A 14,949-nucleotide genomic window follows, 5' to 3' on the forward strand; every position below is an offset into this window, starting at 1 on the left:
TGAAAATACCCAGAATTTAGTGGTTTTGTTTTCCTAATAAGTATATTTAAACATTAAAAATATTTTTAAATGTTTTCCAAACTATATTATTCTCAATGTCTAGGGAACTACTATTTTTCTCAATGTCTTGTGTTATGTTTTTGAGACATAGTCTCACTATATAGCCTGGCTGGCCTCAAACCCATAGAGCTTCTGCATCTCAATTGCTAGGATTAAAGGCTATGCCACCATGCCCTACTGAAGTCAATAAATTATTCTTAAAGGTTCAGACAACCTCTTACAGTTCTGTCAACGTGGTTTGTAATACAAGGTTGCTCTGTTCCTGAATTATGCTGCTATAGTGATTTGCTACTGGAATTCCTCAACCAGCTGGCTTTTGGGTCTTTTTGGAAGTCACTGACCAGGGCAGGCACATCCCTGATCTCAGGTTATCAACTAGTTCTTTAAATAAGATACTTTCTATCTCCTAAAGTATTAAATTTTGTGATGTTGGGGGTCAATGGAGAACACCTGCCTAGCATGCATGAGCCCCTGGGCAAAATGCCCAGAATTGAAAAAAAAAAAAAAAATTAAGCAGTGATCTTAATCCTACATAGATATAGGTACAGAATTCCTCATCCAAAAACAAATATACTGTTTTCCTTTAAAATCAAAAGCACAGTGTGCTATAGTTATTAAATCTCTTGAAGGAACCAACTACCTGGTTCTTGATATCAAAGCAAATCTCACTAGATGAGTTTTCTAGCTGATAATAAGCTTTCACAATAGGGTGCTTTGCTTAGGAAGCAGTCTTCTACTGCCTTCCTTCTTCACTATTATTAGTGGCAAAATAGTAACTCTTGGGCTAGAGGTGGCTAAACAGTTAAATACTGATTGTTCTTCCAAAGGACCTGTGTTTGATTCCCAACACACATGGTGGCTCAAAACTGTCTGTTAACTACAATTCCAGGGGATCTGACACCCAAGCTTCCATTCGCACCAGGCAAAACAAGTGGTACCCAGACACACATGCAGACAAAAATATCCATGCACATTAAAACAACAACAACAACAACAACCACACCACAAAAAGTAACTCTAGGTCATAATATTTTTCTCTAAAATTGAGATTAGAAAAGAAATTCAGAACATACTTGATTTTCAGGATAGGCAACATAACTCCTACAAATCCTCTATCCCTGGTAATTAAAATTTTCATGTTATTTCAAGTTAGGCCCCTCACTCACCAAGGGGTGAGTTATCAAAAGATAAATAGATATATATCAAAAGATAAATAACTCACCAAGACTTTTTTTGAAGACCTATTAATATTCTTTTCAACAGGAATGGTGGCACACACCTGCAATTCAAGTGATTTCAGGGCTGGGGCATAAGAACCAAATTGTGGGCAACTAAGCTACGTAAGCAAGTGACTATCTCTTCCTCACCAGGCCCCAAAAAAGGTGGGAAAGGGGGTTATCCTGTGAGATGGCTTAGCAGGTAAGGGAACCAGTCCCCAAGCCTGAGGACCCCAAATCTACCTCTCAGGAGTTAACTCCAATACGTTATCCTCTTATCCCTAAATGACCCTGACATACACACACACACACACACAAAACATGCCACAACTTCACAAGCCCAGCTAACCAATTAAATTAGGTGAGGATGGCCAAGCCCAAGGCCAGACTGGACAATTTAGATAGTCACCACAGAACTGCAGTGTAAACCATATTAAGTGACTGTATCAGGTGACCCTTAGCACACAGTCCCAGCAGGCATGCCCTGGACAGAGAATCAGCTTGCAATCTCACTGAAGCTGAAGGGCAAGCAGAGCTCTTGCTCACGCACACGACACTACATCTGGGTAGAGGGTCTCCCTGACATTTGCTTGTGCTTCCCAGCACTCAGTATTCTGAGTGCAGTACAGGTTAATCCAGTTTCTCCGTGTAGCCTTTGTAGACCAGGCTGGCCTCGAACTCCCTGCCTCTGCCTCCCTGAGTGCTGGGATTAAAGGCCTGGGACACTATAACCAGCTTAATCCAGGTTTTTATGATCCTGATACTCTTGAAAAGAAAGAGGTATGAGCTGACAGCAGAGAAATTTTAAAAATTCTACTTAGAGACTAATGATCTACAGAAGTTTCATTTTCCTACAAATACATCATTCATAATTTATTAGCACGGCAATAAAAATTTCTACAGATAGTTGCGAAACTAAAAGCAAGCTCCCTTTTATAAACAGGCACTGGTATTTTTTCTCTTTACTCTTTCCTATTCATTAATTTCATTTAGAACACAAATGTCAATGCTTGCTCCTACTGAGCCCTAGAAATTTGTTTTCCTTCACTCAATTTTCCTTGTTCAGGTGACTGGACTCCACAGTTTCTTCTCCTGGTTATTCCAAGACATATTTCTGCCAACAAATAGTCCTTATCCAGTTCCCTGGGTACACTCAATTCTAATTAAACAGATCAAATCTCTACCTGAAAATCCTCTGTCGCCCAAGTCATAAAACAACATCTACAATTTATACTATGGCATAAAGACAATCATAAATGACCCCCGCCACACACACACTAACCCTAAGCACTCGTCAGTTTTCTCTCCTTCTCTTATTTCTCTCATCTTTTGTCCATTCATTGCAGTTTCTTGCTACCTTGCCATGAACGTCTTTCTTCCTCTTCTGACAACTCCTACACAACAGCACATCAACTCTCACTGCCTTCTCTCCCAAGCTCTCTCTACCTCTTCTGAGCAGTTAGCCCATCTCCCACACTGTAACCTTTCCCATAATTCCTATGTACTTAATTTATCAGGAAGCACTACTTATGAATTAATTTCAGACAATAGATCCTTAATCTTAACATTTACCATGTGCTTGCTATCTTGAGATTTAAATTTTTGTTTCCAAATTTCTTATGATGTGGAAAGGAATTTCCCAGGAAAAATATCATGTTTTTTTATTTGTTTGTTTTTTATATGTACAATTCATTTTAATTATATATTTTAATTTATTTTTTAAGTAATTACAATTTATTCACTTTATATCCCAGCTGTAGCCCCCTTCTCATCTCCTCCCAGTCCCACCCTCCCTACCTCTTCTCCCCTATGCCCCTCCCCAGGCTATTGACAGGGGAGGTCCTCCTCCCATTCCATCTGACCGTAGCCTATCAGGTCTCATCAGGACTGGCTGCACTGTCTTCCTCTGTGGCCTAGTAAGGCTGCACCGCTCCCCCCACCTCCCCGGGAAGGTGATCAAAGAACAGGCCACTGAGTTCATGTCAGAGACAGTCCCTGCTCCCCTTACTAGGGTACCCACTTGGAGAGTGAGCTGTCATGGGCTACTTCTATGCAGAGGTTCTAGGTTATCTCCATGAATGGTCCTTGGTTGGAGTATCAGTCTCAGAAAGGACCCGTGTCCAGATTTTTTGGATCTGTTGCTCTCCTTGTGGAACTTTTGTCCCCTCCAGGTCTTTTTATCTCCCCTTTCTTTTATAAGATTCCCTGTACTCTACCCAAAGTTTGGCTATGAGTCTCAGCCTCTGCTTTAATACCCTGTTTAGTAAAGTCTTTCAGAGGCACTCTGTGGTAGGCTCCTGTTCTGTTCCCTGTTTTCTCCCTCTTCTGATGTCTATCCGTTTGCCTTTCAGAATGAGGATTGAGCATCTACCCATGGTCCTCCTTGTTGTTTAGCTTCTTTAGGTATACAGATTTTAGTATGTTTATCCTATATTATATGTCTAATACACACTTCTAAGTGCGTATATACCATGTGTGTCTTTCTGCTTCTGGGATACCTCACTCAGGATGATCTTTTCTAGTTCCCACCATTTGCCTGTAAATTTCATATATTGCAACTTTTTTCAAAGAGCACAGTTTTGAGAATAAAAAACTTCAAACTACTGTGCTAGAGAGTATTAACTCAGTATAGTAAGCAACAAGGATATGGTTTTGATCCCCAGAACCCAGGATTAAAAACAATACCGAAACACTAAAAAACCAGTGCCGAGAAGGTAGAGACAGACCCAAACAAGTGAGATCCATTGTAGAAAGAGAAAGAAAAAGTAGATATGCACACGTCTTCATATACATGCATAGATGTTCAAAACAGGACATGGCTCAGTGGTTAAGAACATTAGCTGCTCTTCCAGAGGACCTGAATTCAATTCCTGGCACCCACATGGTGGCTCATAACCATCTTTAATTTCTGTTCTCTTACAGTTTCCATGCACCTAATGGACAGGCATACATGTAGGCAAAACACTCAAAGCAAAAATTTAAAGAGATAAATTTAAAACAATCTGGTCTTCTGCCTATATTGCTGTCAGAAAACAAATATTTGTATTATATCAACTTTTGAGCGGTGGGGTGATAGCTCGGCAACGCAAAGGCCTCCAGTTCAACCTTGCACTATCCAAACAGAACAAACCACACCTCTTCTCCAAACTCAGAGGTCCACACTAACAGTGTTCAGACAGCTTAATGCAGGCCATAAACAAACACAAAATGCCCTCTCATGGAGCTGATCCATGGAAGGATTCTTCAGCAACCATGCTCGTCTGGCCTCACTTCTGTTCCCTGCCATTTCTTTACAGACAATAAGCACCACTACAACCAAATAAAGCAGAAAAGGAAGGAAACCAGTGTTAAGAGCAATAAAATGTTAATATGTGGCAAAGGCCTGTAGCCCAAGCTTGCACTTGGGAGGCAGATGCCAGTTCAAAGCCAGCCTCAACTGCTGAGGTTTCCAAAAATAAAAACAAACAAAACCTTAAAAGCAAAGTCATGAAGGGGGAAAAAAGGTGGCAACAATTTTTATAGTTTTCTCTTAAAAATATTTAAAAATGTGTGTTTAATAAGATTCCCTGGTCCCTAGGAAGATGCTTAATCGTCATTCAGAAGGTCAGACAGGATAAACATTGAAAGTAGGAGAAGACAAGAAAGAAGCCTTCCACAGAGGACCTCTGAAAGACTCTACCTACCAGGGTATCAAAAGAGATACTGAGACTCATAGCCAAACTTTAGGCAGAGTGCTGGAATCCTTATGGAAGAAGGAGACAGAAAGACCTGGAAGGGACAGGAACTCCACAAGGAGACCAACAGAGCCAAAACAACACAAAATAAAACACCCTGGGCCCAGGGAGGCCTGAAGAGACCAATACTCCAACCAAGAACTATGCATGGAGAGGACCTAGACCCCCTGTTCAAAGGAAACTGACAGGCTGCTCAGTTTCCAATGTAAGGGTAGTAGGGGCTGTTTCTGACAGGTTCCCTAGTAAGGGGTACAGGAAAGGTCTCTGACATGAACCCAGTGGCCAGCTCTTTGATCACCAACCCCTGGGGGGTGCATCTTGCCAGGCCACACAGAAAGACAATGCAGCCAGTGCTGATGAGACCTGATAGGCTATGGTCAGATAGAAGGGGAGGAGGTCCTCTCCTATCAGGGGACTAGGGAAAGGGCATAGTGGGAGAAGAGGAGGGTGGGTAGGACTGGGAGAAGATGAGGGAGAGGGATGCAGAGGGGATACAAAGTTGAATAAATTATGATAAGTAAATATATAGATAAATAAATAAAGATTCCCAGATCCATTTTTTTTTAAATGAGCATAAGCCTTGCTTCTAATGAAATCGACTTTTTTTTTTTTTAACCTGGCTCATTTTTCACAACATAGTCGTCAATAAATTAGTCCAAAAGGTTGACCTAAACATCTGGGAATCAAGCCTAAGTCCCATAAGTGAAAAACGCACGTAAGTCTGAAAGCCCACTGGGGTATATGGGCAGTACCCTGCAATCCCAACACAGATCTGACCTGGTGGCTCAGGCCTGCAGCCCCAGCACTTCAGGAGCTGCTGCATGAGGCTAAACTGAGCTGCGCAACCAGACCCTGCCTCAGAAAAAGAGATATTTCTATGACAAAAGAGAACATTCACATTTAAGAAAAAAAAAAAACATTGAAAATATAGAAAGTAACTTTTTATTCACAAAATTAATTTTCTTAAGAAATCTGAATTTTGCCAGGCACGATGGTGCACAGCTGTAATCTCAGCACTGCTGGAGTGAGAAGCAGGTGTATCTGTGTGCGTACTAGGCCAGCGTGGTCTACAAAGTGAGTCCAGGACATCCTAGGCTACAGAGAAACCCTGTCTTGAAAAACCGAAAGTTTGCGTTTTTAAGGTTTTTGTTTGTTTGTTTGTTTGTTTGTTTTTAATGATTTCCAAGTTCTAAGCTAGGTGTGTTCCTCCTTTTCCAATGGGGAGATTGTGTAAGGTATATGGTAGAGATGCTTCAGTAACAGAACAATACCTAAATTCCACATCTCAATCCAAGTAAATTCTATGGTTTAGATTCTGTTTTCAACAGTTTATACACAAAATTATATATAAAGAGATCAAAATAGTGGGAGATCTCAAACATGTCTAATAATCACAAAAACATGTTAATGGCAGGTAAGCTATCTCAGTGGGTAAAAGCATGACCAGTGTTCAGTCCCTGTGACCGACACGGTAAGAGAACACAGACTCTTTGTAAGTTGTAAGGCACACAAGTGCATGCGTGCACACACATACACACATGCACGTTAATTTTAATAGTATGTATAATTTAGAAAGCATTTCAGAATTTTGCAATGCTCAAAGTAATAATGAACAGCAATTATCACCACAAATACAGGACAATAATGCTGGCTGGCATATCATTCAAATAATGTTTTCTATAATTACTAATTGTTTCAGATATGTGCTTTTTTAGGATTCCCTAAAGGTATATAAGTTTAAACAGCTTCCTCAAATCTGTTTTCTAAAAACCAAGTATATGCAGTTTCACTAAAAGGCAAATATACAAATGTAAAATGTGCGGTTAAGGCCAGTAAGATGGCTCAGTAGGTAAAGGCACTTCCTGCCGAGTCTGTTGCACTGAGTTGGTTTCCTTGTGAGCTCGAAGGTTGAGAACAAGCTCTTACAAGTTGACCTCTGATTTCCAAATATACACTGTAGTGACCTTGCATATGTGGATATGCACAATAAAAAAATGTAATAATAAAGGAGGTTGTTTGTGATGGTGCATGCCAGTGCAAACCAAAATGTTTCAGAAACTGAAGCAGGAGTAGATATCATAAGTTCAAAGTCTTCCTGGACATTATCTTACTAAGAGCCTGTGTCAGAATTTCAAGAAATAAGGGTCAAGGGTTAAGCCCTGGCGGTGGTGGTGAATACCTTTAATCTCAGCACTCGGGTAGAAGAGGCAGGTGGATCTCTATGAGTTTGAGGCCAGCTTGGTCTTTAGAGCCAGGAAAGCCAAGGCTACATAAAGAAATCCTGTCTCAAACAAACAAATAAATAAGGCTACACAGAGAAACCCTGTCTCAAATAAATAAATGAAATAAAGTTGTTGACTAGCATTCACAGGGCCCTACGTTTCAACCCCAATATTGAAAAAAAAATTAGTAAATTGGTAACTAAATTTCAAATTTTAGATTTCACTTAATATGGTTAAAATTGAATTGTTGGGCGGCAAATCAAGACAAGGATTTTATTTTTTTCACATCACTAGAACTTGGACATAATTTTTTTTCCTTATTTGATGGCCAAGTTTTCAGTTTTTAATTCTATAAACTCAATATGAAAAGACAAAAATTTTAAATCTTCCAGGTTCCCCCTTTATGTGTTCCTGTATATAGACAGAAATAATCAAGCCAAGCCAATGTACTAAGCCAAACAGGACATGCTAGCTTAAAGATTCAAAATGTACCATCTTGAGAAAACATCCAGAAAATGTCATAAAGGCAGAATCCCAGCTTCAGCATTATAACAGGACAAAAGGACACATTTTTAGAGCTGTAGTCAAAAACTATAGAAGCCACATTTCCTTTTAAGGCATTCACAAATACAAATATGCCAAGCTTTGGTTTTTAGATTTCAAAATAATCTCTTTTCTGATGTTTGTAATAGTGCTGTAAATTCATGCAAAAGCATTGATTTCATATTTTTCATTTTTCTTAAGTGAAAATTTAAACACAAGTTCATTAACATGTTTTGCAGTTCAGAACTAAATCTTTTAAAGGTTTTAACATGAGACATGATTTTTCAAGTAGGGGAATATTGGGGAAGGCCTTCACCACATCTGTTATATTGGTCAGAGCTTCCTGCAGAGTTAAAAGTCAGTTCTCTATGTCAACAAAATAGAAGGAATGATACTTAAATTAGAAAACATGAATTCAGAGGTATTATTCCTAATCCAATTAGACAGATTAAAGCTATTTTTAATTCTACTACAAATGGCAGAATAAGGAGGGCATTACAGGAGTTAACTTTGGCTCAAAATAAAGGTAACTTGTAACAGCAGTCATCGTAAACACAGGCTTAATAAGATCATCTTTGTCAGTGTTAAAACAAGCCACACTATGTATGACAATCTATCTAGCATTTGGCAGAAAGTACATAGCACTGGAAAACTGTTATAAATAACTTCAATAGTTTTTCCTAACTTTAAGGGCACTAGACAAGACCACAGTGGATCTTGTGCTTTTATGCTCGTCATTTAATTCCAGATAACACTGTAAACAGCACTGTATTTTAAAGAACAGAGGTAACTTACAAACCTAACCAATCCACACTTGGGAGTCACAAAGTGGGGAGCTGGTTTTCAATGTCTAACTGAATCTGGGCTATTATTCCATCAGTTGATCCAATGCCAAGTAGAATCACCTGTAGAACTTCAAATGGACTTCCTAAGAGGTCCCAACTATCCTGATCTGTAGCTAAGTTTAAGAGCCACTTTTGACAAGGACTAGACAAAGCTTCACTGGAAACAGTTCCTTCTGTGCACATATGGCCTATGACCCTTTCAAATACAAACCAGAGTATAGCTTTAGTCAGTGCTTCCATATTTATAGGTTAGCTCTTTACATTAAAAACCCAGCTGGGCATGGTGGTGCATATCTTTAATCCCAGCACTGGGAAGGCAAAAGACCTTTGTGAGTTTGAGACCAGCCTGCAGGAAGCTCTGACCAATATAACAGATGTGGTGAAGGCCTTCCCCAATATTCCCCTACTTGAAAAATCATGTCTCATGTTAAAACCTTTAAAAGATTTAGTTCTGAACTGCAAAACATGTTAATGAACTTGTGTTTAAATTTTCACTTAAGAAAAATGAAAAATATGAAATCAATGCTTTTGCATGAATTTACAGCACATGAGGAGCTAGTCAAGACCAGCCAAAGCTACATAGTGAAGCCTGGTTTGAAACAACAACAACAACAACAAAACCAAACAACAGCAACAACAACAACAACAAAAAAAACGAGTCAAGCTCATGCTCTATCTTATATTCTGACCATAAAGTAGTTCTTACTAAGGTCTATTTTTCCTTCCAGTTTAAAAACGCATTTATTATTTGCACCTGCATGTTTGTGCACTCCTGACTTTTGTGCCTGTGCCCTCTGATGGTATCAGATTACCAGTTCCAGCTGGCTATGTGCCACCATCTGGAAGAACAGTCAGTGTCTAACTAGCCCTCCTTTGAAAATTTATTCTTATTATATAAGAGGCATGGGAAACTAAGCAGATTAGTATGACTGTATTCTTAAAAGTTACAAGAAAGATGGGTGCACGTCTTTAATTCCAACACTTGGGAGGCAGAGACAGGAAGATCTCTGAGTTTGAGGCCACCTTGGCCCACAGAGCAAGTTTCAGGATGGCCAGGGCTACAAACTTGTTTTGAAAAACGAAACAAAACAAAACAAACAAAAAAATAACCAAAAACAAAGAAAAAAGCCACCAGAAATATATTTCTATCTTCTTAATATATGTATGTACTGGAAGTAACAGTTTGGATTATTCTGGGGCAAGTAAAAGAAAATACATTGGAAGGCACTGCATAAATAATTATGAAGCCTTTCTAGAAACTAGTATAATTTGCTTATTGACAAAAACAAGACTACATACAGTTCAAGTGCTATCAGCTACACATTTTAAGTTTTTTTTTTTTCTCTTTAAGAGTTAGCTTCATATTTTGAACATTTTTTTACTAGATGAAGACCACAGAAAACAATGAGTGGCCCCTACAGTCTTCCATTCTAGGAGCTTTGATAAAAGCACTTAGGTTGCTGGAACTGCCTTGTAAGCAACCATGAAATGTAGACAGTGCAGTCACCTCTAACTCACAGTACTGCCCACTGGCAAGGCCAGAAAATGAGGCATAAATAAATTCTATATACACTGCCCTGACTGGTTACTTCCCTGGACCTTCCATACTATCTAATTAGGTGAGAGAAGAGCCATTGGGGGTCATTGAATGATGCTGGAATTCTTTCGAGGCACTATCAAATTATCAAGTTTCACCAGGTGATATGCAGCTTATGATGATGAAATCAAATTTGTGAGTGTAAGCAAGGTCAGATACTATCAATGATGTAAGATGGTGTTAAGACTTTTGGAAGTCTTCACATTGGGTCAATATTACTGTCTAAGTCACTCCACTATCATGCGGCAATTCTAAGAACGAGGTTGGCTCTTATTAGCTCTGCCACCACCCAAAATACCAAAGGATTTTTACTGTATGTGTGTTTCCAGGTGCTCAAATTTGTTTGTATGTGTGCATGCACATGCGAATATATGTTTAAACATTCTATAGAGTTTTGTTAGGCCTTCTATATTAGTGAGTCAAAACACAAAATGCCAGCTAAGGCATCTATCATTAGATTTAAACAAAAACAACTCCTCAGAAACAGGAGTGTTGGCACACCATATAATCTCAGCATCTGGGAGGTAGATCCCAGAATATAAGGATAGACATAAAGGTGACCCTTAGCTACATAGTGAACTAGAGGCCAGCCTAACCTACATATAACTTAAAACAAAAGCTGACAAAAACTGATATACAAGGAAAAAGCAGCAGTCGGGCACTTGGAAGGCAGAAGCAGTTGGTTCTCTGTGAGTTGAAAGCCACTCTGGTCTACACAGTGAGTTGCAGGAGAGTCGGAGCCACATAATAAGACCCTGTCTCAAAAAGCCAACTCTCACCCCAAGACAATAAGTCACTGTACATGCATGCTGATTTCCAAGTATTATTTCTACTGGTGAAAACTAACTTGAGCCAAAAAAGTAAAAAACCATTCCACAGGCTTGCCTTCCTAGACAGCTCAGTGGGAAAAGTGCCCGACTCCGCAAGCCGCCGGACTTCACAAGCCTAGGAACCCAACCTTGATTCCTTTGGTTTTCACATGTGTGTGCTATGGCTTGTATATACACACAGATGCACGAACCACACAAAAAGAAACAGTGAATAAATAAAATAATAATTCAACATAATAAAATGCTCTATCCTCATTATCATATAAATCAGACACTGAAGCCAGGCGTGGCACATGTCTTTAATCCCAGCACTTGGGAGGCAGAGGCAGGCAGAGCTCTGAGTTCAAGGCCAGCCTGGTCTGCAAAGCAAGTACAGGACAGCCAAGGCTACACAGAGAAACCCTATCTTGAAAACTCGGGGAAAAAAAAATCAAATCAATCAGTCAATCAATCAGAGACTGATTGTTTTTGAGACAGGCCTGACTGTAATGAAACAAGCTATGTAGACTAGGCTAACCTCTCTGAGATCTGCCTGCCTCTGCCTTAAAAATGCTAGAGTGCAACCCTGCCAGCCCGGACATGTTTTCAGGTAAACAGTCATTCAACCACATAATTAACAGTGCACAAACCTATTTCCACTGAGATAGGAACTCTCAAATGCCATGAGAGGCCTCAAAGCTAGGAACAGCCGGTTTAAGCCGAGGCGAAGAAAAGCGCCCACTCTATTTCTGTTTCCATGAGTCCGCCACTAGGTTTCTAAAAGTTCTTTACCACAAATAGGGCATCCTAAGACTCTTGCATACGCTGTCTGAGGAACACACTAAAACCAAAAATCTCTTTCTGGCCTATGTTTGGAGAGGAAAACTGCAGCTTCCCCAAAACAAATAACCCCATTCCAGAAACCAAACCTTACAGTCCTTCTAAGCTAAACAAATAACTCAGGTGACAATAAAAAAACTCCTGCTTCTGGAGCCCTATGCTAAGCAGAGTAGTTCCAAACAAATTAGAGTAATCTTGGAATTAGCAAAATTCTGTAGCAAAAAATATGTATAAATAAAAAAAATGTTAACTAGACCCTAAAAATATTTCAAAAAGGATAAAGTGATTTGCTGTACACTGTAACTAAACTCTTGGTCATACAACAGTGCAGAGGCTGCCAGTAGGTGTCATACTCCCTGATAACACTGAAGGGTCCCTAACATAAGAGCTCAATTTTAAAAAGTTTCAAATTGTTGTGAAACAAAAGCAAACCCTTTACTGTATTTTAACTTCAGCTAGTGTCTAATAAATTTATAAGACATTTATCACTTATAAGATAGAGCTCTTGTTGGATGATTTGCCAAACTGTGATGTTCAACTGGCTGAGTATCTTCTGACTTACTACATTTAGGATGTATTTACAGACATAACCTTATCCTAAGTCAAAAGGCATCTGTTAGATGGTTATTAATAAGGCTTTTGGAAGACAGTACTTTAATTACCTAATCTAAAACTGAAACTCACATATACACACAAAAAAATGAAATTCAAGCACCCCTATTTTATTACTTTCAAATTAAAATTTTCCAATTAAAAATAAAATTTAAAATTATAAGCAACTGAACTCTTACCTTTTCCATCTGCCCCAGGTTTTAGTTGTGAACCATGTACAGTCAGAGTGGAAAAAAAAACAACAACCAGAAGACAAAATCTTGAACTGCCAAGTGCCTACTTAGGAGTTGTTAAGATGCCCTCATTAAGCTTTCTAGAGGGGGTGACTGGGTCTTCTGGGACCCTTTATTGAGGCGTAGGTAATATCAGCCATTTTCAGATTGGTTCTGTTTCTACCTTCCCACTGGTCTCAGGCAAGCAGAAAAACTTAACATTGCCCAGTCTTCCCCCAACTCTGCAGGTGGAGGTTGTTAGCCTACCTTCCTTTTTGAGATTATTTTCATTTTGTGAGAATCGTGGTAATAAAACAGCACATTTCTTTTTAAAAAAATATACACATGTAAGCAACTATAGTCAAAGTGAAAACCTTCGCATACACGATATTTACCTGGTTCTTCCTTGATGAGCAGGGCCTTATTTTCTTCTGGATAGGCAACCGGTAGCTGCATCACTGAGCAATCTTCTAGATTTGTTTCATTAGTAGGTGGTATATTATAAACAAATCTCTTTGTAGTTTGGTTTTTCCTCCTTGCTTTGCCGGTCTCTTGAGAGCTCATATTATTCCAAATAAATACTTTTGTTTTACCTTGAGATTCATTTTCAGCCAATTCAGGAGAACCATCTTGGACCCAGTTACTGTCATTCATCTGGTAGTTTTCTATTTGGCCCTCGTCGACATTACAACCATCATTTTCAATTTTTATATTACTTGCCAAATTGGTAAGATTCCGTGTTGCCCAGAAGCTGGCGATTTTTTGATCCCGTGATGAAGTCAGGCCATCTCTACTAACTGGTTTCCTATTATTATAGTCCACAACTACAGACTCTGGAGCTTCTGATTTAATGCTTATATTTAAGGCATCTTTAATGAAATTTCTGCAAGTTTGAACAACTTCACTCATTTGAAGGTAGCTGGCCACTGTCATCACTTCAATGGCATTTTGGCTTGTGAGCACCAGGTTCCCAGAATACAGGAAGTCCAAGATGACTGAAAAACCTTGAACTGCAGCAATATCTAAGTGGGTAGTATTGTTTTGGTTAGGGCTTTCTTTGTTTGAGACACAATATAAAGTCTTAAAGAAACGGCTGCCTGCAACCAGGATGTTCTTATGAGCTTTAAAGATTTTCCCGCTCACCACAATGCTGACATCACAAAGAATGTCTTTCTTTCTCTGTTCATCTAGTTGTCGAAGAAGTTGATAGCAATAAGAGTTCTCATTTGGCCTACTATTAAAGTCACAGTACCCCTCCTCTGATGGTATTTCTGACTCCTGTAATTGGAGGAAAACATTAACATTACATTTTATTTATATTTTAAAGACCCCCAGTCCAAGGAAAACAAATGTAACTGTCAAAATCATTTAAAAAATACTCAAGTATACCAATTCATGAATAATTAGACATTTTGAAACATTCACTATATTAAACACTGAACGGAATGAACAGTCTGATGCAACTCATTGTTATAAAAAAAAGACACATCTCACTGAGGATCGGGCAGGGTCTTTTCAAATATAAGGTAAGGATATGAATTTTAAAAATTTAAATGAAAATAATAATTATTTTCTTAAGAAACTTTCCTTTATGTAAATCATATTAATCTGCTTTATCTGTTAGGAAAGCAGAAGCCTCTTCTCACTGCACTTAAAATCCCCACGTCAAGGCATGCCACCTTATCTAACATTGTCAGAAAGGTAAATGTTCAGCCATGTGCCACTGCACACCTGTAAGCCCAGCACACAGAGAGGCAGAAGCAGATGGATCTCTGAGGCCAGTGGTCTACAAAGTGAGTCTAGGACAGGCCAGGCTACACAGGGATACCCTGTCTCAAAAAAAAAAGAAGTTAGGTTTTCAGTCTAGGCAAACGCTGAAATAAAAGTTAGTTTAGGTCAATGATGTTAATTAAATCTAGGAGCATACCCAGTTATAATTTTCTAGGCAACTTTCTAAATGCCTTCTTTTTAGGGTCACAAATACTATCTCATCTATAAGTTAATTAAAAAGTCCTGAATTCAAGAGGCTTTATTGTATATAAATTTTGCTTTTCATCAGGCATATAAATATTCATTATAGTTCCACTTAGTACCACTTTAGTAAGGTTCCCATATAGCAATTAAGCTAGACACTGCAGCTCACAACTGTAAATCTACCACTGATAAAGCAGAGGCAGGAGGATCAACAGTTCAAGTCCATCTTCAATGGGGGGAAAGGCTGGGGCCTCCTGGGCTCAAATCCCCAGCACTGCAAGGAA

At 39.0% G+C, this 14,949-nt stretch overlaps 1 protein-coding gene across 1 annotated transcript in view; it reads right to left on the bottom strand.

The window, feature by feature from the left end:
• The window catches only part of Zbtb10 (zinc finger and BTB domain containing 10), a 43,322-nt gene that overhangs the window by 15,008 nt on the left and 13,365 nt on the right, over positions 1 to 14,949 (bottom strand). The window contains exon 2 of the mRNA XM_021641348.2: positions 13,087 to 13,969. Within this exon, the coding sequence (XP_021497023.1) occupies positions 13,087 to 13,969 (883 nt within the window). The remainder of the gene's footprint in view (positions 1 to 13,086; positions 13,970 to 14,949) is intronic.

Source organism: Meriones unguiculatus, chromosome 6 (assembly GCF_030254825.1).
Source record: "Meriones unguiculatus strain TT.TT164.6M chromosome 6, Bangor_MerUng_6.1, whole genome shotgun sequence".
Lineage (NCBI taxonomy): Eukaryota > Metazoa > Chordata > Mammalia > Rodentia > Muridae > Meriones > Meriones unguiculatus.